Source organism: Rhamphochromis longiceps, linkage group LG6 (assembly GCF_057381845.1).
Source record: "Rhamphochromis longiceps isolate RC_006_pf linkage group LG6, R_longiceps_female_GT1.1, whole genome shotgun sequence".
NCBI lineage: Eukaryota > Metazoa > Chordata > Actinopteri > Cichliformes > Cichlidae > Rhamphochromis > Rhamphochromis longiceps.
Genome location: NC_140562.1, coordinates 36757255 through 36782124, shown reverse-complemented (window position 1 = coordinate 36782124; position 24870 = coordinate 36757255). Strand labels below are relative to the sequence as shown.

Below are 24870 nucleotides of genomic sequence, written 5' to 3'. Positions count from 1 at the left end.
AGCTCGATCAAGCAAAATCAGAGCAAAGGGCTTCAAAATCTTGAATTGAAGTAAAGGCAGATGGATCAGGAATGACAAGATGAGCCGATCGATGTAGGAAGCTGTTAAAACTCGTTCACCCAAGGATTTAACGAACCAGTCTGACTTCAAAGTGGAGCTCAGAGGAAAAACGGTCCTATTTCAACAGAACCCATTTCGAGATTGATCCGCTGACATCACCAGTCATGCGTCATGAACTCCACCACGTCTTCAGTTACCAGATCAATCTATCAACAATAACAAAAACAGTTAAATGGTGTCTAAATATGTTGCCTTTCTATAACTCAGGGTTATCGTGAGAGTCTGGATGAAAATGGTGAAAATGAACCTTAAATGTACAGAGACGGAGAAAAACGATGAGCGATTAAATTATGCAGTAAAATAAAGCGGACGGTACAAATTAAAGCAACTAAAATTGTTTATTTTAAGCATTAAAAGCATCACTCACATACAAAATTAGAAATTAAAATAAACATATTGTATTTTACAAAGTAAATGTCCTCATCCATAGAGCTTTATCAGTCAAGATGACTGAAGGTACCATTAGGGTCCCTCATAGTCCATTGTAAAGTGGTCTGCAGTGCGGCTCCAGTTTGTCCTCCAGGACATAGTCTGGTCCACAGACCCAGGGGTCGCCAGTCTTCCACTGCCACTTCTGCAGATCCTGCTTCAGGCTCTCCAGCACGCCGCTGTAGGACGGGTCTAACACCAGGTTCTTCGTTTCCAGTGGGTCTGTCCTGCGTTAGCGATGCAATTATTAATATTTAAACATTTTAGAAAGACTGAGCTCATAAGCCACAATTACTCACTGCAAATCCCTCCATCTAATGCAAAAATAATGAGTTATATTTACTAAAATGACTATAGACTATAGCAACTATAGCTTCTGTTAGTTTTATTAAAATTATTAATTTTTCAGGGAAATATGTTGGCGTTAAACTGTTGAACCGTTCAGGGTTTAACATGAATCTCACCCCATGACACATGTGATAGGCTACAGCTTCTCCACAACTGGAATGTAAATGCTAGATAGAAAACACTTAGAAAAAAGTACTGATATGAACGGGTGAATAACACGTTTTATAAAACTCAAGTAGAGTAAAAAAAGTGCTATATAAGAACCTGTCCATCTATTTAAGAAAGCCTCACAAAAGAAACTGAAGGTGGCTGCATCAAAGGTCTAACAGAGCATCTCAAGGTAGGAAATGCAGCATCTGGTGATGTCCATGGGTCGTGACCTCGTTCAGACATTTATTTTTTTTGTCTTAAAATGGAAAAACTAGTCCTTATATTTCAAATCGTGTTAGTTTGTCCAATTAATTATGAACCTCTGACTGTGAGGGACTGAGTATAAACATGGTTGTAACAAAACTAAAGCTGAAAGTTTGCACTTTATTATTTGATTTAAAATTCACTGTGGAGGTGGAGGTGCAAAACTACAAATACGATGTCTTTGTCCAACAAATTTATGGACCAAACTGTAAATAACCCACAAGCAGCTAAGGCAGTAAAATGATGCTTACACACCGCATCAGTTTTAATTCAAATCAAGTGGCAGAAAATGTGCTTAAATATCTGCACCTCAAACTTTTTTGCCTTTTTATTACATAATTTGCAATTGTTTTGTCTTATGTCCACTTTCTTGTCAGTGAAAACTTGAATAGTAAAGCTGTTTTTGTAATAGAAAAGTAGAAACTTCCACTGCCTCAGTGGGCCGGTTGCCACTGGTGTCACATCTCCTCCTAAATGCAAATACAGAATTCAGAATTTCATTCTTTTCAACATTAACTAACCAACTCTGGGAGTTTTTGCAAACACATCTGATCTCTCCCCCTTCATCTTCGTCAGGTGCAGACTGTGACGTGGATTCGGCCGCCCGCTTCATCGCCGTCACCTTCATCTCACTAAACAAAACGCCCAGCAAACTCATCTACCACCACTTCACTACGGCCACCGACACCTCCAACATCCAGATTGTCTTCCAGGTGGTTATGGAGACAATAATCAAAGAGAACCTGGAGGCCGTGTCGCTCCTGTGACTGCGTGAGGACTTTGTCACATTTTAAATACTGAAATATGGAGATCATGTCACGCAAACATGATTCCTGATCTCCCTAATGTGAGGAGAACCCCAGGAGCTCTGCTGCTCCTCTTCGATTTCATGATCTCACATGTGGCTTCTAAAAACTGTTTCAAAGCAGATTGAAGTGGAGGACAACTCGGTTCATGCTTTGCTCGTGTTGGTCCCCGAAATGTTGACTTTTGAAACCTTTAATTGAAAGTAAAAGGCATTAATGTTTTATACTGTAGATTTATATGAAGTCAAACTATGAAAAGTGACGCTGATTTTTATGTTTGAAGACTGGATATAGATACATGTGGCATTTATTTGTGTCCTCCTCTGTGAACGTGGGGCCAGCATGGAGCGTGGGTGAGGGTTTGTTCAGTAACTTTGGTGGCGCAGTATTCCATCATGTGTTTCCTGCTCATCCATCACTTTGTCTCTGCTGTGCGTCATGCCTGTTTTTTGTTTTGTTTTGTTTTGTTTTTTTAATGAGGTCTTAATCACTTTAAAAACACACCAGAGTGTGTTGACTTGACATCCTGAGCTAAAAACACCCACATCCGTGCACAGCCCCTCTGTCTTCTGATTCCTACCAGTCACACTGATATGGGGAAACTTATTAGAATTTAAAAAGTGAAACGTCTGACTTGTTAATTTCCTTCCCATCACCAATGACAATTATTGTTCCAGTATTACACACAAACCCCGTTTTTGTGTTTTTCAGCCAGGATGAAACCACCTATATGTGATTTGTTTGCAATTAGCTGAGCTGGAGTTTGTTTCCAGGGCTCCCCTGTGCTACTGACTCCAGTAATAAACAAGATATGGTAATGACTGATGCAGTGTGATTATGGATACTAAAAAAGAAAAACAGTGAGAAAAACACCCCCAAGTGCCTGATGAAGTTGTTTTACTGTGCTGTAATATAAATGCTTCATACGCATGTATGAAATGTGTTTTTCATTCTTTGTTTCTTCTTTCTGAATTATTTTTTATGTTTACAGTTCATTAAGTGTTACGTCCTGAGACTTACTTTATGGGTTGTACTGAATCTGGAGTAGAGAATAAATGTTATGCTGCAAACTCAACGGAACTCATGCAAATGGATAAGATTCAAATAATCCCGTGCTGGACCACTTATGTGTCCCCTGTGCAGTTGAAGATTTAAAGACACAGTTAGACCACACAGCAGGTTACCAGTGTTTGTTCATTTTAATAGATAAAATAAATAAAAGTACTTTACAGTAAATCTGCTCTGCAGTCGACTTCTCGTATATTTAATACAGTTTGGCAACACAGGTAAATGTCAGGGTTCAAACACTAAAGATGAGAAATAATTTGGGAAGAAAACGGCTTGAGCGAACATCTCTCACACCGATGTTTTTCTTGTTTTTTCTTTTACACTCATGTCTACGCAACAAAAGCAAAACTGAACAGTGTTGAGGGGTTTAAATAAGAGAACATTCAGAGTCTGCAGCGGTCCGTCTTTGACAATTTGTGGGTCTTTCCCGGGAGTCGCCACCTAACCCTCACACTCATGCATCCTCGTTACTTTTCTTTTTTCCGGTTTCCACAGCAGTGCTCCCGGGATTCTGCGGAGGACGAGTCCAGTCGGGACTCACGCGGACAGGCAGTCCAGGGAGTCCAGAGTGAGGAAGACGTCCGCCTTGCACTGGAAGGTGCCCGTCCCGTCCCGCATCAGCTCGCAGCTCTTCAGGTTTGGGGAGATGTCCTTCACGCAGATGGCCTGAATGAGGCGAAAATGACAGATGAGAGAATTTAAAGGCAAAAGAGAGTCCTGTTTAACCAGCCTGAAAACCTACATTTCACTGATTTACACCGATTACATAAAATCATGCAGACTAAAATAATTAATCCTGGAGTTAGGGATGTAATCAGTTTAGATTTAGTTAAATATGCGATAGCAGTTTTATTAAAGCTGACCTTCAGCGCCCAATCATTTGATTTTTTTTCTGTTTTCTTTGTTTGTTTGTTTTTGTCTTTATGATATTAAAAAAAAAAAACAAATAAATCAGGAGTATTAATTCAATCTCATCCTGATTTTTTTTTAAAATTTATTTTATTTTTAAGATGTCAAACTTTCAGCACTAATTAATCGCCAGTGTGCGAGCTGAATGGAAAGCAAACTTTACGCGCATACCTTCTTCGTTTTACTCTGAATGGTCATGTTTTAAAGCGCTTCCTAACAAGAATAGCGTTTGTAGTATGTTCTTTTTTGGCACTCACCATGCTTTTGAGGATGGAGATCTGCCTGGAACTCTCCGGGATTACGTTGTTACCGACTGTCTCTCCGCTCTCCATCAGCGTCTCCTCGGATTCGGATCTCCGGACGTACGGTGACCTCCTGATACCGGACAGCAAACCTGAGGCGCGACCAACCGAGTAGTAACTGGGACCGGTGGTCTGCTTGTACCAGGCTTCAACTGAATAGCAGGAGATGAGCAGAGACACTCCAACGCACACCACAGAAAACCTGGCTGATTTCTCCATGTCTGGAACCGTCTTGGCACGTTTTACGCAGGACTTTTCTCGTCAGCGGTGCGTTTGTTTTGCTTGGTGTTCAGGAAACTTTCTGCTGCTTATATAGGCTGACTGGGCGACGTTATCGTGACCCAGGTCGTTCGTCAAATCAGAGCCATGAGGTGGGCGGATGATGATCCATCTTCAAAAGGAGAAAAAAACATCCGAATTGATCTGCTCTTGATGGCTTATTGGCGCCACTGGAATGTGTTTGTGTATGTGGTAAGTGATAGAGGGTCATAGGACGTCAGCAAATCTCTGACCCTTGAAGAGGTCAGAGCGAAATTGATTAACATCAGTCGACCATGACAGACACTGAAGTCAAAACACAATAGACACCGGATACCGACAAATTAAAGGAAGACACCTTGTATTTCACTGATTCATTCCTAAAAGAACTCTACTTGAGCGACAGGTGGTTTTCTTTTTTCCCCTTTCCAAAAGATATTTCCGGATTTGTCGTTTTGTTGATGGTTGTTGAGATGCTGATTAAGAAGTTGGTTGAAAATCCCTCAAATGTTCAGTTAGAATCAAAATTGGCAGGCGATACGGTCTCTCAATCACACCACCACACAGTACTGACCCACACATATGGTTCTTACACACACACTGGACTTTCTGGACATTGTTTTTGCACACATTGTTTTTTTGCACAACACTGGTCACTATATTCTTCATTTCCGGTTAATACTTGTACAGCTGCTGTTATTGTGTATATATTTATTTATATTTCTTCATACATTCTTATATAGTTCTATATTGTGTATTTTGTTGTACAGTTATTTTATTTTCAACTTTAATTTATATATTTTATCTTATTCTCCCAGTTAAATTTACCCTTCATTCTAATTTGTGTTGTACAGTTATTTCATTTTTAACCTTAATTTATATTTTATTCCTTCTTAGTTAAATTTACCCTTTTTAATTTTTCATATTTATTTCCTATCTTATTCATAGCCTTTTCCTTTTTTGTTTTCTTTAGGTCACGAGCAGTTGTCCAAGCATTTCACTACATATCGTACTGTGTATGACTGTGTACGTGACAAATAAAATTTGAATTTGAATTTGAAAATTGGTAAGTGTGAAGGTCTCAGCATATGATTCACATCATTCTCATTCTCGTGAAACTACTAAGTGAGTCAGTGCCCCCTTTGGATGAGGAGCTTTGTCATCTTGGAAGAAGCAGTCATCTAAGGGAATAAGTGGAGTGAAACCATGCCAGCAAAATGCCGCCCACAGCATAACAGAATTACTGAATAACCTCACTTGAGGGGTAAAGGGTTCCAATTTTTCCTTCAATAAATCACCCAGTAATAGCTTATGAGACCGTGTGTGTGTGTCCTAACTGCACGTATTTATTAAATCTCAATGTAAAATAATCAGACTGACCAATTTTCAGAATTTCTTGGTTGAGTTTTCACATCAGTGAAAAGTTACGATTCATTACTTCATTCACAGAAATCAGCTCGATCAAGCAAAATCAGAGCAAAGGGCTTCAAAATCTTGAATTGAAGTAAAGGCAGATGGATCAGGAATGACAAGATGAGCCGATCGATGTAGGAAGCTGTTAAAACTCGTTCACCCAAGGATTTAACGAACCAGTCTGACTTCAAAGTGGAGCTCAGAGGAAAAACGGTCCTATTTCAACAGAACCCATTTCGAGATTGATCCGCTGACATCACCAGTCATGCGTCATGAACTCCACCACGTCTTCAGTTACCAGATCAATCTATCAACAATAACAAAAACAGTTAAATGGTGTCTAAATATGTTGCCTTTCTATAACTCAGGGTTATCGTGAGAGTCTGGATGAAAATGGTGAAAATGAACCTTAAATGTACAGAGACGGCGAAAAACGATGAGCGATTAAATTATGCAGTAAAATAAAGCGGACGGTACAAATTAAAGCAACTAAAATTGTTTATTTTAAGCATTAAAAGCATCACTCACATACAAAATTAGAAATTAAAATAAACATATTGTATTTTACAAAGTAAATGTCCTCATCCATAGAGCTTTATCAGTCAAGATGACTGAAGGTACCATTAGGGTCCCTCATAGTCCATTGTAAAGTGGTCTGCAGTGCGGCTCCAGTTTGTCCTCCAGGACATAGTCTGGTCCACAGACCCAGGGGTCGCCAGTCTTCCACTGCCACTTCTGCAGATCCTGCTTCAGGCTCTCCAGCACGCCGCTGTAGGACGGGTCTAACACCAGGTTCTTTGTTTCCAGTGGGTCTGTCCTGCGTTAGCGATGCAATTATTAATATTTAAACATTTTAGAAAGACTGAGCTCATAAGCCACAATTACTCACTGCAAATCCCTCCATCTAATGCAAAAATAATGAGTTATATTTACTAAAATGACTATAGACTATAGCAACTATAGCTTCTGTTAGTTTTATTAAAATTATTAATTTTTCAGGGAAATATGTTGGCGTTAAACTGTTGAACCGTTCAGGGTTTAACATGAATCTCACCCCATGACACATGTGATAGGCTACAGCTTCTCCACAACCCTAAACCCAGTAAGAGAATGGTTGCTTTGCCTCCATTTCTAGTGAAAATAATAAGCATTTTATTGGCTAACATAATATCTGACCAGTGTTTTTCCCCCACACATTACATTTAAAAGTACTAAACATAGCCTATGAATGAAACCAACTTTTACCTCTTAAAAGCTTAATATTACCATCAAATACTTTTTTAAAGTGCACTACATACCTATGTTTAAATAAGGCGTTTGTTGGTATATTATTAATTAATTAAAACCTTCAGGTCAACAGTCATTAGCACAGCAGGAAAGAGGAGTAAGAAATGAATGGTGAAATAAATTATGACAAGTAATAATCCGTTAAAATGTTCTTATACAAGTGTATGCCTTCATTATAGTGTGTTATAAGTCATTCATTAAATGTTTTTATACTGTGCATTCAATCAGGTTGTTGAAAATCAGTTTTAAATTAAGCTAAACATGGTTTTCAACGCCAATCTGTGGTGTAGTTTTAGTTTTAGACTATCAATAGTGTTCATTATTGGAGAAAAAAGAAACTTGATTACGTTTGTGCTCGTTCACTCTTCAGCTAACAGTCACCTTCATCCGTTGTTATGAATGTCATCTTTAAAAAAGCTTTACACTCTAAGAAACTGAGGGAACAGTCTGTTAACGGTCTGATATAAGATGTGAACGATGTGTCTGCAGATGTGGTGGACTCAACTAATGAACCATCTACGTTTTTTACTCACAACTGATTAACCTCAGTGTAAAAGTCACAGCAAAGACAGTGCTGCTGATTTTTAGTGTGAAAGACGGCACAGCTCGTTATCAACATCCTCCTCAGTTTTTCACTTGTTACTGCTGCAGTGAAAAATGACGGACACACAAACCGTGAAATAAAAAGCTTTAAATGGAAACAGCCTGCTATTTATGTGTCGCATTTTTTTTAGTGACCGATCAAAGTGCTTCGAAAGACGAGTTGCATTTGACCAGTACATGTTTCTTCTGTACTCTAAGCACTTTATCCTTCTCACATCCACAGCAGATTGAGAATCACCAATTAACCTAACATGCATGTTTCTTTCTGTGTTGTTGAATATGTGGGTGGGGGGCAGGAGATTCATGCCAGGAATCTTTACCATCAAATGCAACAGTGTTTGAAGAAAAGAAAAAAAAAAAGAAAAAAGTTTTAAATACTGATAGATCACCAAAAAAAAATCTGAACAATCATGGCAAATAAAATTTGCTCAACACGTGATTCTTGTTCTGTTTTTGACCTCTGCTCTTTGTTTTCTGAGACAGAGTTGTTATCGCTAAATCAGCTGTTTTAGGTTTATCTCACTGGAATCGGTGGATGCCCCTGTCATCCACTGATCAAGGTCAAGTATTGTGATCCACTTTTCCATGAGGACCTTTTAACTCCCGTCCTTTGCAGGGACTGATACTTATCAGGAATAAGGTTGTGTTTGCTTCTCTGGATCAGCTCTAACAAAGCGAGCGACAGCAGCTGTTACAGACCTGGTGTCGTACAGCTCCCAGCGAGCTCTGTAGTAGTACTGCTCCAGGCTTTTAAACCAGTGTGTCGGCTGACTCAGCGTGGTGCGGTTCAGCAGGTCCTGAAAGGTGGGCGACACGTACAGATCTTGATCGATAGGGAAGGGCATACGGTAGTGCAGGTTGTGCAGAAGGTGGTATGGCCCCTGGTGAATAGAGCGAATCGGGTAGTACATGGTGACCTGAAATCACAGCAAAAGTTTTAGTTAAAGACATTTTATTCTCTCATTAAAGTGTTGCTGTCATGTTTTTCTTGATTTTCTGTCTTATTAATACTTTTGCAACAGCGAATTTAAAATAAAGATGTCAGTGTACGTGCAATTAATCCTTCTGAGCCAAAAGCTGCACACTGCTCTAAGCACTTGGTTTTAGACTTTTGTTCCCTACTCTTGGCTCAGTGTGAGTCCAGTCAAAGCAGATATTCTTATATGGTTGTGTCAGGCTTACAACTCTAGCTGTAACCACAGCAGCCCACTGCTGTTCAAACTTTTAGCTTGTAAGGGGCAGCCAATCAGAAAAAGGTTGGCTTCAAGTAAGAGGAGCGAAAATAGCTCATCATTAGTTTAGATAAGGGAATATTTTAAACTGAGACTCAAGCAAGGCTACCACAGTAGAGTCCAAAATAAAAATTTAGAGTTAGAAATAAAAATGATTCATCAAGCTAAAGTGGTGGTGATGTCCTGACCTCATGCAGGGACTGGCTGGAGTAGACAGTGTGCCAGCTGGTGGGCTCAGTTACCAAAGCAGGGAGTAACGAGCGGCCAGTGAGGTGGACCTGGGAGGCAGGGGTGCCAGGTAGGCTGTAGGATGGGTAAGGAACAGAGAACCAGTCGAGGATGGTGGGAGTGATGTCTGTAAAAATAAAAAGGAAAAGAAAAGATAGTAAAAACAAACAAAAAACTGACAAATGTTCAACTTAAGTTACTAATAATTAAAGGAATTCTTAAAAAGGCACACAGACCAAAATATAAGACCCCTTAGCTTTAAATAGTACATTTTAAACTAAGGGATACCCTCATATTTATACAACACCGTCAAAAGAAAGAAAAAGAAAGCCACATATCTCTGTATTTTTGTTAGTATTTGTTGATAGGTTGAGAAAATACTTCTACCCCTACTTGTACAGTCTATTACTCTATTATTTTTCCTTCTATCAATATTTCATGCTCTGTTGTTAAGTCTCCATCTAGTGTCTGCTTCAGATCAACACACCGACTCTTCTGCTCTGTCACTCTTTACTGGATCGTAATTATTAGAACTTTTTTATTGTTTGTTATTCACAATCCAGAAAGGTTTAGGAATGAGTGGCATCAGTATTTAACTTTAACCTGCAGCTCACTCTGTGCTCATAATGGATAGCTGCTTAATTTTAAGGCCTAAAATACTGAGAAAAGGTCCATTTGCATCGTTCCTTGTATCTTCAATTTTCTTACCCAGCAGGCTGACGTAGGCCTCGCTGGTGTCTCCCCATCGCTCCCTGTGCTCCGGAGAGGACACCAGCATCGGCTCTGCCGTTCCAGAGTGATACAGGTTGGTTCTGCCATTCGGGAAGGGGATCCCGTTGTCTGAGCTGTAGATTATCAGAGTGTCGTTCTCATAACCAGCTTCTCTGAGCTCCTGAAGAACTAAACCGATACCTGCAGGGGATATGCACAGCATCGTAGTTTAGTGTTTTACAACCTTCTTTTTCTATGTTATAAAACCGTTACGCACCCTGATCCAGCCGGCTCACTGTGGTGTACAGTGCAGCCAAGTCAGCTCGTGATGCAGGTGTATCCGGCACAAAAGGAGGAACCTGAAGTGCAGAAGATGAGGAAATTCTGCATTATCATGTGTTAAAGTTCTGTAGCTTTAATTCAACCATAATGTAATGTGAAAAGTTTAAAAAAAAATAAAAAAATAAAAAAAAAAGAGTAAAGACTAAGACAAACTGGGAAATAAGAAAAAGCTGTGGAAAATTTGGGCATTTGAAAATTTCTGTTAATTTCAACTGCAGGCTGTAATGCAAAGCAGCAATGAGCTCAAGACCAAATCTTAAATGCTTTATCTGGTGTTTGGTCAAATATGAAGTCCGTGATAAAACCATCATCGATGAGTACTCCGTTTAGAATTTATTGTTAGGCGAGTACGTCATGAATGAACCCACATTTATTAACATTAATGCACTCCCAAAGCACGTAACTGTAACTACAGCTAATTCTGACATTTAAACAGACTTTTGTGAAAAATATGACATCTGGCCAAAACAGTCCTAACTTTTATACAACTTAATCAGTCAGATGGTTTAAACCAGCGGTCTCCAACCTTTTTTGCGCCACGGACCGGTTTATGCCCGACAATATTTTCACGGAACGGCCTTTAAGGTGTCATGGATAAATACAACAAAATAAAACTAGTACCGGTACCGAAAAAAAGAAATTTTATTCATAACACACGTGAAAAGACCCAGGAAAACAGAGTAAACGATAAAAACGATAACAAAATAATGCTGAAGACCGATAAAAACCCTGAAAACTATACATTTCACACCTGAGCCTCAACTCTCGCGGCCTCAACTCTGGGGACCGCTGGTTTAAACCGTTCTCAGAAAAACCTGAGTATATGTTTTGTTTAATTTCATTTATTTATTGTCTTTAGTTTCCTGTAACAAATGATTTGACTCACTCATTTCGTTTGAATGAGCAGTTTTGCAGAAATCTGCACAGCCACATTTTAGGCACAATCCCAGAAACAAAAACACACTACTACAGTAAACAGTTTTGTAATAATTAAAGAAACACTTTAACCAGAGTATAGCATCAAGCCAACCTCTGGGATATTGATCTGGAGCCCTACAGCAGGCCACTGGTGTGAATGTCTCAAACTTCATGACGGTGCACTGAGGGCTTAGTGTACTCTAGTTGGTCCTGTACTCACTGCCCGGCACCATAGAGCCTGACTGTCATTTACTATAAAATGCCAAAATTTGTAAGTCCACCACTGTCACCCTGTACTTTTCATTAATGAGAGCAGGCTCATCCTGAGCACATGTGACAGACAAGAATGGGTTTGGACAAGTTGGAGAATAATGCTGCCTGTAATGTTGTTCAGCATGACCAGTTTGGTGATGGTTCTGTGATGGTCTGGGGAAGCATATCCATGCAGGCTAGGCAACGGCACACACAGTACAATGGCACAGTGGTTCCTGGGTTCCTCCAGTTGCACGACAAAGCCTGGCTTCATGTGGCGAGAGTATGCATGCACTTCCTGGAGGATGAAGTAACTGATACCACCGACTGGGCCCCTAAATCCAATAGAACAACTCTGGTATGTTATGTTTCAGGCTATCTGATGCTGCCAGGTTGAACCTCAGACTATCTAGGAGCTCAGTGATGTCCGGGTCCAGATCTGGAGATCAGGAAATTCCTAATGATACCATCTACCATCTCAGTAGGAGCATGCATACAACAATGTCAGCTGCTGCAATGAAATTTCAGCAAAATGGACTAGCCTGCTTTCATTTTTATAGCCTTTTTCTTTTTAAAACAGTTAAATAATGACATAAAACAGGTATTAAAGCAGAAACTGGGATTTCTCTGACCTTTACTTGGTCTGGCGTGTAATACTGTGGTGTCCAGTCACCGATTCTACCCATCCCCTTTTCACCATTCCCAAACTTCTCACAGAAGGCTCCGTATTGGGGCTGCGAGTGTCCACATCGATGAGTATCATGGAAGGCAACATAAAGGAAAAATGGCCTGTCTTCATTCTTTATATTCTCCCGGTTACTTTTTTCTGCTTTTTTCCCGTTCTTTTGTTGAAAGGCTTCCTCTTTGTGAGTCTGGAAAAACTTGCGGACCAGGAGTTTAATGCGAGTGATGTTCCTCCCCACCTGGAGGACAGAGCTGTTTTCCTCTGTGTAGGCAAAGTCAAAGGGGTAAACAGATCCAGGGCCAACGTGCTTCTTTCCAATTATACCTGTGAAGAAACAATCAGTGAGTTCAAAAAGTAAAAAATAAGAACGATTTTTTTATAGACATTTTGTTATCTACCTGTGTGTACGTTGGTTTGTTTGAGAAGCAGCGGCAGACTTTGTACTTCATCAAAAGAATTAAAGTGATGAACTCCTTGATGAAGTCCATAAATGCCATTCTGATGCTGGAAACCACAAGAGAAACACACCTCAATAATTCACCTCGCTTTAATGAGTGGCATTTACAGGTGTGTGTGTCTCACCTGTGGCAGGCCGGTGAGGATGGCGGAGCGGCTGGGTGAGCAGCTGCTGACAGATGTGAAGGCGTTCTTGAACACCACGCTGTGCTGAGCCAGAGAGCGCAGGTGAGGCGTGTGGACCACAGAGTTGTTATAAACCTCTGTCTCGAAACCTGCATCATCAGCTGTGAGGAGAAAAAGACAGAAACTGATGCGGGGGCTCAAACAAAATGCCCATAACTCACTTTTAATAATCTCTAAAATCTTTGTCATCTACATACTGCTTTGCAAAGTCAGTAGAGTAATGAAACCTGGCTTTGAGTCACAATTCCAGTTCTTCTCAGAAGTACAGGATGGGTTTAAGGTTGGGGTTCAGTGCAGAGGATTTAAGTAGGAAAAGTGTTTCTTGGTGGATCAGGCTTCATGTAAAGAGACACTGACATTTTTCTTTTCCCCCGAGTATAGTTTTCATTTTTTTTCCAATTGTTTGGCATTTTCTGACAGATCATTTTAGATTAGTTTTACTTTAAACATATTTCTTTATAGAATATTTGTACGATAATAAAATCTACTTGCATGAAGGTTAAAACGGCTCAAGACTGTAACATACAAACCGACTTCTGCCTCATATTTAGTTTGTATTTAGTCAACTTAATTATTTTATGTTATGGAGAGAGGTTCTACTAATAAACAAAATAAAAGCAACTGCCTAAAACAGTTATAACCTCCATCATGCACTTTCAGTACTGTGCAAATCTCATGCCTCTACTTATTTGTATATACAGAGTTTATACAATCCAAAAAGTCAGCAATATGTCTGTGAAGGTTCTCAGTCATCCAGGTCATTGTAGTCAAAGGAGCTTGCAAAGAAAAGTGTCTGGACTTCTTTCAGTTACTTGAAGACGTTTCACCTCTCATCCGAGAAGCTTCTTCAGTTCTAAGGTCAAATGTCTGGGACTATTATCTGGGACTCTCCACCATTTGACCTTAGAACTGAAGAAGCTTCTCGGATGAGAGGTGAAACGTCTTCAAGTAACTGAAAGAAGTCCAGACACTTTTCTTTGCAAGCTCCTTTGAATCCAAAACGTCAGTATTTGGTATGACTATCTTATTTCTTCAACACAGCCTGAACTGTCTTGGGCAAGCTTTCTTGTAATTTTTTTTGAGCAGTCTTCAGGAATCATTCTCCAGGCTTGAAGGACATTCAAAGCTGTTCTTTTGCACTGTTCCCTTTCACTATAATGATAAAGTCTCTGGGGAGGCCGATCCATGACTGATGGTACTCCAGTATGTGTTTTTCTATCCAGGCATGCTTTCACTGCATTGTCGGTGCATTTGAGATCATTTGATCATCCTGAAAAATTAAAGCTGTTTTTAGTAAGACGCTTTCTGCATCCATCTCAGTGTCCATCAGTTTTTATGATCCCCAACTGCAGCTCCAAACCATGACAGAGCCTGCACTGTTACAGATAGCTGTAGACACTCGCTGTTGTACCTCTCTCCTGATCTTCTCTGTAAATACTAACAATGATTTGAACCAACAATCTCAAATTTGGATTTGAGACTGTTACTGCTGATTTTCAGTTCAATTCTTGTGTAATTTGGTGTACTTAAGCCTTTTCCCCATGTAGCTTTCATTAATCATTAATGCTGTAGATATTTTTTTTAAGCCTGGCACTTTTAAGTGGATTGAAAATGAGTGAACAAGCAGTCAATGTCCAATGAAAAACTTCGGGAACTATTGAATCTCTGTTATATAACGAATTAAAGGGTGGCTCGAGATTTTTGCAGATAATTGTAATGGCAACAGGAGGGTGTATTTCAGCATTTTAAATTTCCAGCCAGATAACAGAAATGATTTATAGTTTCTCCAGGAGCACAAAAACGTGAACTCACCAATTATTAGAAGCACATTTCTTGTTTTGGACTCTCCGATGCAACATGATGCTAAAAAAATAATAAAAACAACCCGAGGGAGCATGCTGGCCTCTTCCTCTATTTCTCCACAGAAAAATAAACTTTAAATATGAAAACAAAACTCGCTAAAGTTAGCACTTAAAAGCATTGTTGGAACGACGTGAAATATGCTTCCTCAAACAACTCAAACCCCGCCCACTGGGAGTCACATGACACAAGTCACGTGAGGAGAAAAAAAACAGGAAACGACTTATCTCGCGCCTAGTCAGCGAAATGTTTTTGGAGAAGTGGGTTTAGCAAAAGGAACAGTAGAGAAGGACGTGAAAAATCACAGCCCAGCCAAGAGAAAGCATCACGCTGTGTAAGAATTTATGTTTTATTCAACTCTATTCTATTTTATTTACTCTTTTCTACTTTATTTTGGTCTGTTCTTGTCTATTTTAGTCTATTTTGGTTCAGTTCGGTTAAACACTGCGGAGTTATTTTATATTATATTGTCAAATTTCTATTTTATTCTGTTTTGTTTCATTTCTGTAGTATACGAATTCAGTCTCTTCTGTGCATTCTTCTCTCTTGCACTCAAACACATCACTGTTTTTAGTGTATTATCATTCTTTTTTGATAATTACAAGGTTGTTATAGTCTGGGTAACATAGACTCATAATCAGACACAGTGGGAGATAAAGTATCAGTCTAAGGTCAAGTTCACGTAAGACTGTGGACCTATCTGTTGGACTTTTCTGATGAGGGAGTTTATAGTTTGAAGGTAAAGGTGACTTCATGAAAAAAAAAAAGTCCTGACTGTTCAGATACCGGTATGCAAAGCACCCAGCTGTCATATGATCGCTATATAATTGTAAATGACACACAGTGAGCTTGTGAATGGTTCTTTTTTTGTGTGGCACGCAGATCACAGCATGCACCTGAAGATAAGTCCTCGGCTTGAAGAAATGCAAACAAACAGGTTGACAGCTGCTTGCATGAGCAGCATCTTTGTGGCGTTTTCCTGAATGCTGCATATCTCAGCAGGAGGTAGGAAATAAAAGGAAAAAACAGAAACTTGGGCAGCACCCAGCAAAGCTGATGATATTTAAAGCTGAGGGGAGAACTCATGCTTTGTGTGTGGCTGTTGTTTTGTTCATTTTACTTTTTTCTGCTACAGATGTCTCTTTGCTGAATTCCTCTCCCGCCGGTCTTTACCTCTAAGTGTGATGCAGCGGCGTCTGATGAGAAGACAGTCAGCCCGGTGCTGCTGTTCCTACAGCACCCTGAAGGCCTGGTTGCCCATCCTCTCATGGCTGCCAAAGTACAACCTGAAATGGCTAAAGATGGACGTCCTTGCTGGTCTCACTGTTGGATTGACGACTGTACCACAAGCGCTGGCTTATGCTGAAGTGGCCGGCCTTCCTGTGCAGGCGAGTCTTAGGCTTTCCATTAGGGTTCACCTCCCTCTGGATAACTAATTTGGCTTTCCTCTTTTCCTGAGACATGAGCTTTAAGATGAAAAAATAATTAGCTGCATAATTAGTTCAGACTTTATTTTATTTTCTGTCCACAGTTCGGACTCTACTCGGCCTTCATGGGGGGGTTCATTTACACCTTTCTGGGAACCTCCAAGGATGTGACCCTGGGCCCCACGGCCATCATGTCCCTCTTGTGCTCCTCTGTGGTGGGAGGGCAGCCTCACCGAGCCGTGCTGCTCAGCCTCCTCTGTGGACTCATCCAAGCTGTGATGGCGTTACTGAGATTAGGTGAAATGAGTGCTCCCGAGGTCATGTGGAAAGCTTGTGATTTCAGTTTTGGGCTTTTCCTGAAAAACTTGTGAACCACTGACAGCAAAACAAAATATTTTTTCACAGTAACACACATTGTTGTGTGAGTCTGAGAGCACTGGTAGTTTATCACATCCTCCAGTATGTAAAATTTAAGGTGAAGTCCAAAAGTAAAAACAACATCACAAAAATCAAGTAACTATCATGTAGGAACTTAAATTTTAGAGGTAGACAGTCTACTATAAAATCTGTGGCTCTTAAATAGTCATGTGGTCATCCATTTTATTAGCCACATATCTAATTCAGGGTCGTAGGGAGCTGGAGCCCCCTCACTGCTTTCATATGGTGTGACGCAGGATACACCCTGGACAGGGATGGCACACAGAGATAGCCATTCATGCTCACATTAACATCTAGGTTAGAATTGCCATCACCCGACCAAGCATGTCTTTGGACTGTGGGAGGAAGCTAGAGTACCTGGAACAAACTCCACAGGCACAAGGAGAACATGAAACCTTGTCTCATGTTCTCCTTGGACAGGACCCAATCCAAACTTAATTGTGCTGCGGGTTATTTTTAAATGACTTACTAGTCTTGTGTCATTTTACGGTAAAATGTCAATGAATGGGCAGCCTACGAACATAAGCTCCTTATCAAATGAGAATTTATATTTTTTCCTTAAAGAGTTACTGTAATATTTGAAATCTGGAAGGTTTAATAATGTCTTGGTTCTGTAAATCATCCACTGCTTTGCTTCTCTTCTGCAGGTTTCCTTCTGGACTTCATCTCTTTTCCTGTAATAAAAGGCTTCACATGTGCTGCTGCAGTAACCATTGGATTTGGCCAAGTCAAAGTAAGAGTGAAAACATGCACACACAGCAAAAACTAACACACATACATAGAGTTATCTCAGCATATACAACACATCGAACTGTATGCCTCAGTAGGAAAAAAGTCTTTAAAAGAATGAAAAGATAAAAAGTGAGTCTTTATTAAAACAAAGCAGAAAGGAAAATATTATATAAATAAACACGCCAGGATGGAAATGAGACCGGAGAAAACAGGAAGGCATAACAGATGACACAACAAAGAGCAAGGGCCAAACTGGGGGTATAACTGCACCAAGGCAGATTAGGGGAACGTGGAACAGCTGGGGCAAATAAACACAGGTGTAAATAGTCGACACAATGAGGCAGGGGGAGAAAGTAAGACTAAACACAATGTAAAGGAGACAAAATGGTAGCAAAATAAAACGGGAAGAGAGGCACAATAACTAAACTGCAGACAGAACTAGCCTAAACGTAGGGGAACTGGCATAGAAGGAAAAGGTAGGAAACAGTAATTTGAACTAAATGCTCAAGACTGAAATGCTAAGGGAGTACACAAAGGTGAAAGTCTAAACCAAAACCAGCAAACTAAAGATAATGAAAAATAAACAGAACTTGAAAAGACCAAAAAACACAAAACGCTGGGTAAAAGACCCAGAATCATGACAGAAGAAGTGCTGAAAAATACGCTGAGAAGCACACAGAATTAAAAAATAATCTCTAGAATGATCAAAACTAGCTTATTGGCATCTAAGAAAATAGAAAAGTCACCAGAAAGCACCACAATAATGATTTGAGCATTGGGTCGACCAGTGGTTAGTACTGTTGCCTTTAAGCTAAAAGGTTGTGTGTTTGAATCCACCTGCTGGGTCCTTTCTGTGTGGAGTTTGCATGTTCTCCTTCTGCCTACAAAACTCCTTATTGCTTTCTTTTTTTTTTTTTTTTTTTTACCAGCACAGGCTCTGATGTACATTCCCGCTCTGCTTCAGTCAGGTTCTTGTACTTCTCTGCGGTTTAGTCTCTTAATAAAACACTTAAACACAGCAGTCTGCTCTCTACAAACTAAGCACATGGCTTTACCTCTGACTTTAGTAAATAAATATTTGAAAAGTCTGTCTTAAAACTCTATATTCTGCATCAGTGTTTCTTTATTAATTAATGCAAGTTGAAATCTCTTTGCTTGCACACGCATACATAATATACAATAAAATTAATAGTTGCCTTCAAAAAAAAAAAAAGGAAAAAAGTTGTGGTGTGGTTTCCCACAAAAATCACACCTATCAATTTCCCATTGACCTCATGCAGACAGGTCAAAGATGTGACCGGTGAGCACTATAATCTGTGTTGAGCTTTTACTGGTGGATTTGCATCATTGTTGGTGAACTGATTAACAATAAATGGTAAATGGCCTGTATTTGTATAGCGCTTTATTAGTCCCTAAGGACCCCAAAGCGCTTTACACATCCAGTCACCCACCCATTCACACACTGGTGATGGCAAGTTACATTGTAGCCACAGCCACCCTGGGGCGCACTGACAGAGGCAAGGCTGCCAGACACTGGCGCCACCAGTAGGCAACAGGTGAAGTGTCTTGCCCAAAGACACAACGACCAAGACTGTCCGAGCCAGGGCTCGAACTGGCAACCTTCCGATTACAAGGCGACCTCCCAACTCTTGAGCCACAATCGCACACGCGAATGTTTAGGTTATACTCAAAAATGCATTTTGATTGCTCTGAGTGCTTAAACTCCAAAGAGAGAACTGCTCTTGCCCTCTCATTTTTTCCGTTCATAATGTCAGTGGTTTTACCCGCTCTTCCTTTTTTTCTAGAATATTCTGGGAATCCAGGGTGTCCCTCAGCAGTTTTTCCTGGAGGTTTACTACACCTTCCACAAGATTCCCGAGGCCAGGATCGGTGATGTGGTTCTTGGTCTGATTTGTCTCGCTCTGCTGGTCACGTTGATGTTCATGAAGTCGAGTCTAACCTCTGACAGTGACTCCACCTGCTCCATGTATGCCAGGAAAGTAGTGTGGGCTGTAGCTACCAGTGAGTACCTTTGTGTTTGAGTACACGTGTCTCTCTTTTACAAAAAAAAAATTCTGTTCATTACATTTTTATTGTATTTCTTTATATCATCAGTGCGTAACGCTGCAGTGGTCATCGCTGCATCCCTCATAGCATTTTCCTGGGAGGTGTATGGTAATCATGTCTTCACGATCACTGGAAAAACTACCCGCGGACTGCCACCATTCAGGCCTCCACCCACCTCTGACACTACAGCTAACGGCACCGTCGTTTCCTTTGGAGAGATTGTGAAAGTAAGGAGAAAACCGCCAGTAACCCGATGAAGACACTGGATCTTTTTGATAAATGATTGAGCTGAAAGTTTCACTTCCAGAATCCCTCTCAGAAAGAGCTGCTGACTGTCTCGTTTTCCTCTCTGTGTGTTTTAAAGGACTTTGGAGGAGGGCTAGCGGTGATCCCCTTCATGGGCCTGTTGGAGAGCATTGCTATTGCGAAAGCATTTGGTAAGTAATGTTAGTCACTGGTTTCAGAGGATAATCATAATGATGCTGGTAATTCCTTGACGTTTCCACTTTTTCAATGAGATGTCTTCAGACAGAATTAAACGATAGACATAAAATATGGTACAGATATTCACATTTCTTACCAGAATAATAATAAAAATAAGTATCTCCAAAACTAATAGCTGACAGTCCCATAATTTAACATGTTAAACTAACACTGTAAACATATAAAACTCCAATAGCAATCTTAATATTTATCATGTATTTAGCTTGTAAGTGCAACCTGGCTGTCAATTTAAGGCTTCATCATGAAGATGAAATTAATAAAGATCAATACTTTATACATTTTTAAAAACAAAACATGTTTCAAAAGCATTTTTCTACTCATTAAATAGTTATTAGAGAGACTTAGACTTAGAGCTTTTTATTGTCATTGTGCGGTTTCTTGCACAGCGAAATTGGGTAGCTGAACCACAAAGGTGCTAAAGAAAGAAGATTAGATATTAGATAATAAAGGCAGCTAAAGAATGTTTTTCCTCATCACACTGGTGGCTGATTTTAACTTAATGTTTCTCCTCAGCCAGTCAGAACGACTACAGGATCGATGCCAACCAGGAGCTGCTGGCAATCGGAGTGACCAACATCATGGGCTCCTTTGTGTCAGCCTACCCTGTCACAGGCAGCTTTGGGAGGTTTGTGTGTCTGTGTGTGTTATTTTCATAGTTATAATAACAGTTATGTTTATACTGACATGTTTTCTTTCACATCCAGGACAGCTGTGAACTCCCAGACTGGAGTTTGCACTCCAGCTGGAGGGGTTGTCACCAGTAAGTTGTGACACTTTCAGCTTTTACGTTTTCCTCTTCTGCCCCCTTGTGGCCATTTATGTTGTCATACAGCAAATTATCCTCACTTCACATTTCTTTAGTTTCTTTTTTCGTTATTGGTGAAATTAAAAGGCTTATCGTGCAGGTTGGAGACACTGCAAGAACAATGTTTGTACAAGAATTCAAAAGTTTATCTTTCAGTCTGTCATAGCATCCTTCTTATTTAAAAAATTTGCACCTTGAAGTCAAAACCAAAATAACAATCACATATTTTTTTGCTATTTTGGTGCAAATAAATATCATATTTTATGTTGTTTATACTGTTTTTAAATGTTTCATGATTTTCTTTCTCTTTATTGTTGCAGGTGTAATAGTGTTGCTCTCCTTGGCCTTCCTCATGCCGGCCTTTTATTACATCCCCAAAGCTTCTCTAGCTGCTGTCATCATCTGTGCGGTGGCTCCCATGGTGGATTACCGTGTGGTGGCTAAGATGTGGAGGATACGAAGTGAGTTTCATCTTGCTATTGTAATTAGTCAAGTCACTTTTATTTATGTAAGATATTTAAATTTAAAACAGAGTTTACCCAAAGTTCTTTGTATTCGACTATACAGAGTAGCCAAAATATATAAAAAGGATGTGGGAAAAAATGATTGAACTGAATTCAATTTGTCAACTGTTGTAAACTTTATATGGGAGGGAGAATTCTGGAGTCTGGAGCCAGACTCAGTCACCGTCTCAGTACCCCATTTTTAGGCAAGAACATAATATGTAACATGTGTAACGTCTAGTATCGATGGCACTTAAACGTTAATGATGATGATTTATCCCCCATAGAGCTGGACCTTCTCCCCTTTTTTTTGACGTTCCTGATGAGTTTCTGGGCGGTGCAGTACGGCATCGTAGGAGGTATAGCTGTGTCTGGAGCCCTGCTGCTCTACAGTATGGCCAGACCCCAGATAGAGGTGCGTTATCTTTTTATATCTGTGTGCAAGCAGTGTATGAAACTAGTCATGTGAAGTGAGTTTGTTTGGCTCAATATCACGGGTAAAGGGTTAAAGTGGTTCACAAGCATAAAACAGGAGAAAAAAACAATTAAGAAGGTCACAAATATTAAGTCATGAAATGGTCTTAAAAGTCATAAAATACTAATCCGTAAAGTACTAAAAATGTAAAAAAATACATGAAAAGAGAAAGAGGGGAGGGAGAGATGAAGGACGCAAAAGAGGATAATGATTAAGGATGATTTGACCGTGAAAATGTCTTAAAAGCTTAAAAGCTAAGATTTTTTTTTGTTAGTATTTGCCTGGGTTAAACATTTGCTTTTTGTAGGTATGTGAATCAAAGCTGGATCCATCCTTATCCACCCAGAGAAAAGTCATCATAGAGTTAAATTGTGATGTTTTGCTGCTTCTTCCTGTCACACCAGTGTGTGATGACTGGCCCAGCTTCCAGCAGCTAAACTCTCTCAGACTGCATCTTATATCAGGACCAAACTAGAACCCAGATGCAGGAGACACTGTGTTGTTTCGTAGTGGGGTATTCACCATTTCAGTTTATTTTAGAGCCAGTTACAGTGGTGGGAAAAAGTGTAAATACAAAATGCAGAATGTCCGACCGTCTGTTCATGACCTCTGCTGAAGCGCACTTGGGTTCTGCAGCAGGACAAAAGACACCAGCGAGTCCACCTCTGAGAGGCTTAAGAAAAACAAAATGAGGAACTGGAACTGGAATGTCAACAGAACTTTGAGACTTTGTATGAACTTCTTAAATCTTGCCCTGCCAATACTTAATAATGAATAAGCAAAAAATAAAAGTAGTAAAAACTAAAACTAAACATTTTTCATAACTTTGATGAGGACACATTTGAAATATGTGGTATCAAACAAGACTAATGCTGTAATATTGCATATCTGCATTGCAGGTGACTGATCACGGCGTGTTGGTGATGGAGTTGAGCAGTGGCCTCAGTTTTCCTGCTACCGAGTATCTCAGCCACATCATACACACTCGGGCTCTGCAGGGTAATGAAATGCTTGATAGTCTGCGTGGGCACATTTCAGTGTTTCCTGCTGTTTACTTGCTCGTCTTTCCCCAGTGTCTCCACCACGGTCTGTGGTGCTGGACTGCTCTCACGTCAGCGTCATCGATTACACAGTGATCAGTGAGCTCAGGGACCTGCTGAGGCAGTTCAAACTCCGAGAAGTGCATCTGATTTTTGCCGGATTGCAGGTACACCCTTCAGTCCTTAAAAACCTTTAATCCTTACTGAATGAGTTCATACTCATCATCTTTTGCTTTCCCCTGCCTGTGTCTTCCTCCCTCCTTCAGCCCTCTATTCTGAAGGTTCTCCTGGCAGCTGATCTGGAGGGCTTCAGGCACAATCACAGCGTAGACGAGGCACTGCAGATGGAGTCAAGGAACCTTCTTGATGACTAACACAAAAACTATCCAGTTACAGCCTGGAGAGGAGAGATGCCCCTAATCTGGAATTATAAGGCTCTTAAGACCTCAAAAAAATCTATAAACTACCTCCAGCGAGTAATTTCTCTGCAGTTTGCAGCGACTGCCACTGACCAAGTGAAGAAATAAGGAAATCTGTTAAGTTTACAAACACTGTCCACTGCACAACAACTTTGGAGCACAAGTTTAATATAATGTCTGTAAATGTAAATAATATAATCTATTAATATCTGGACTGTGTAAGTAATAGTGGATATATGTGGTATAATTTTGCTAATAGATGTCTGTGTGGTGTTTTAAGGTTGAAAGTCCAGAGTGGGACCAAATATGTTCTTAAAAATAAGAAGTTACTGATTAATGAACTGAGCAAAGTCAGGCTAACACAAGTGCCATCTATCGTTTTATTTATTCATATGTGTAAAATGTACTGTAAGGCAGTAGTCTCTTATTTTATGTTGACAAAGAAATGCTTCTAGGTGGGAAAAAGACAAAACTTTTCTCTTTATAAATAAATTATTCCAGTGTTGCGAGAGACCTGGTGCACACAGCCTCCCAGCCAATGACAGCTGGGACAGGATCTCTAGTTCAGTCGTTAAAAAAATGTTGAAGATGAGTGAATTATATTTTTAACCCAAATCATCACATTTATACAAAGATTTTTCCTGAATAAATCATTACAAGTTATTTGTGTTTCTATGTACATGAAGAATTTTCTTTTCATTTATCATTTATTCTTCTATTTAATGATCATTAGTTATCATCACTTGTCATGGGCATGATCCTTGGGATCACCATGCAACCGTGCTGCAACTGAAAAGCTGGTTCAGGGTTCTTTTCCATTTCTATTAGTTTTATTTTTGCTAGTTTTCCTTCCAGTTTGCTGCCACATCTTTTCATAGTCTGTTCATAACTCTCCCCAGAATGCAGTCGTTTAAAAAAAAAGTACGCCATCTTTCTGTTCTAGTTTTACACATCAGGACACAAGTTAAAAAGTCATCTAGTCTTCACCAGATTTTGAAATAATTTAAATAAAACCTCAGATGAAAAAGCAACACATGACATGTTACACTGTGTTATTATCTCTTTGACAAAAACTAAACCAAAATGCAAGCATTGTGTAAAAAAAAAAAAAAAAAAGTGCACTCTATGATGCAGTAGGTTTTAAAACTACTTTTAACAGGAATAGCTCAAGTAGTAAGAACAACAATTAAGAAGTAATTGTAATTTTTTCACCGTTTGGACTGTTTTTTAAACGAGTCAAAACATTTTTGAGGTATTTCAAGCAGATTTTAAAGCACTTCACAGCAAAGAGTCTGCACTTTGAGAGTTTTTAATGATATCTTACTAACTGCTGACTCTGGGAATTCTGTCTTATTTGTGCTTTTGGATCTCACAGCAGCTTTTGATACAGTAGATCACAACATTTTAATTTCCCACCTAGAACATCATGTCGGAATTAGAGGCACTGCCTTGGAGTGGTTCAAGTCATACCTGTCTGACAGAAGTTTCTTTGTCTCACTTGGGAAATTTTATTCATTCGCCGCCCCCCTCCCATGTGGTGTACCTCAAGGATCCATCCTCGGGCCCCTTCTTCTTTTTTTTCTTCTTTTTTTTTTTAGCATTTATTTACTTCCCCTTGGCCATATTATTAAAA

The 24870-nt window shown here is 39.8% G+C and overlaps 4 protein-coding genes across 5 annotated transcripts in view; 2 read left to right on the top strand and 2 right to left on the bottom strand.

Annotated features, from left to right (window-relative positions):
* The window catches only part of gnav1 (guanine nucleotide binding protein (G protein) alpha v1), a 35826-nt gene extending 33210 nt beyond the window's left edge, over positions 1-2616 (top strand). The window contains exon 9 of the mRNA XM_085410513.1: positions 1888-2616. Within this exon, the coding sequence (XP_085266639.1) occupies positions 1888-2078 (191 nt within the window). The 3' untranslated portion in view covers positions 2079-2616. The remainder of the gene's footprint in view (positions 1-1887) is intronic.
* sgsh (N-sulfoglucosamine sulfohydrolase (sulfamidase)) lies at positions 427-14990 on the bottom strand. 2 transcript variants are annotated; one of them, XM_085410512.1, is made up of 9 exons: positions 14780-14990; positions 12908-13068; positions 12724-12829; positions 12273-12649; positions 10406-10487; positions 10126-10329; positions 9378-9544; positions 8657-8874; positions 427-776 (listed from the first exon to the last, which is right to left on the bottom strand). In XM_085410512.1, the coding sequence occupies exons 1-9, from the start codon at positions 14862-14864 to the stop codon at positions 593-595; spliced, it is 1584 nt and encodes a 527-aa protein (XP_085266638.1). In that variant the 5' UTR covers positions 14865-14990; the 3' UTR covers positions 427-592. The 2 variants fall into 2 exon arrangements, with proteins under 2 accessions (XP_085266638.1, XP_085266637.1); XM_085410511.1 differs by lacking the exon at positions 427-776 and adding an exon at positions 6552-6884.
* On the bottom strand, positions 3141-4831 carry npb (neuropeptide B). Its single transcript, XM_085410515.1, has 2 exons — positions 4352-4831; positions 3141-3851 (listed from the first exon to the last, which is right to left on the bottom strand). Exons 1-2 carry the CDS (start codon positions 4613-4615, stop codon positions 3723-3725), a joined length of 393 nt encoding a protein of 130 aa, XP_085266641.1. The 5' UTR covers positions 4616-4831; the 3' UTR covers positions 3141-3722.
* Positions 14991-15020: 30 nt separating the features above from the next.
* slc26a11 (solute carrier family 26 member 11) lies at positions 15021-23846 on the top strand. The gene is made up of 15 exons (XM_085410510.1): positions 15021-15161; positions 15710-15832; positions 15963-16215; positions 16359-16551; positions 17340-17425; positions 19230-19446; positions 19540-19718; positions 19856-19928; positions 20509-20620; positions 20700-20755; positions 21121-21261; positions 21591-21718; positions 22678-22777; positions 22852-22985; positions 23085-23846. The coding sequence occupies exons 3-15, from the start codon at positions 16012-16014 to the stop codon at positions 23190-23192; spliced, it is 1731 nt and encodes a 576-aa protein (XP_085266636.1). The 5' UTR covers positions 15021-15161; positions 15710-15832; positions 15963-16011; the 3' UTR covers positions 23193-23846.
* The last annotated feature ends 1024 nt before the right edge of the window (positions 23847-24870 follow it).

Excerpts from the sequence above, each read along its gene's own strand:
- npb (XM_085410515.1), bottom strand. The coding sequence starts at position 4,615 with ATGGAGAAATCAGCCAGGTTTTCTGTGGTGTGCGTTGGAGTGTCTCTG. Across the intron at positions 3,852-4,351 it reads TCTCCATCCTCAAAAGCATG|GCCATCTGCGTGAAGGACAT; the intron begins GTGAGTGCCAAA and ends CGCCTCATTCAG.
- sgsh (XM_085410512.1), bottom strand. The coding sequence starts at position 14,864 with ATGCTCCCTCGGGTTGTTTTTATTATTTTTTTAGCATCATGTTGCATC. Across the intron at positions 12,830-12,907 it reads TCCTCACCGGCCTGCCACAG|CATCAGAATGGCATTTATGG; the intron begins GTGAGACACACA and ends TGTGGTTTCCAG. Across the intron at positions 9,545-10,125 it reads GGCCTACGTCAGCCTGCTGG|ACATCACTCCCACCATCCTC; the intron begins GTAAGAAAATTG and ends TTATTTTTACAG.
- slc26a11 (XM_085410510.1), top strand. The coding sequence starts at position 16,012 with ATGCAGCGGCGTCTGATGAGAAGACAGTCAGCCCGGTGCTGCTGTTCC. Across the intron at positions 16,216-16,358 it reads TGGCCGGCCTTCCTGTGCAG|TTCGGACTCTACTCGGCCTT; the intron begins GCGAGTCTTAGG and ends TTCTGTCCACAG. Across the intron at positions 21,262-21,590 it reads TAAGATGTGGAGGATACGAA|AGCTGGACCTTCTCCCCTTT; the intron begins GTGAGTTTCATC and ends TATCCCCCATAG.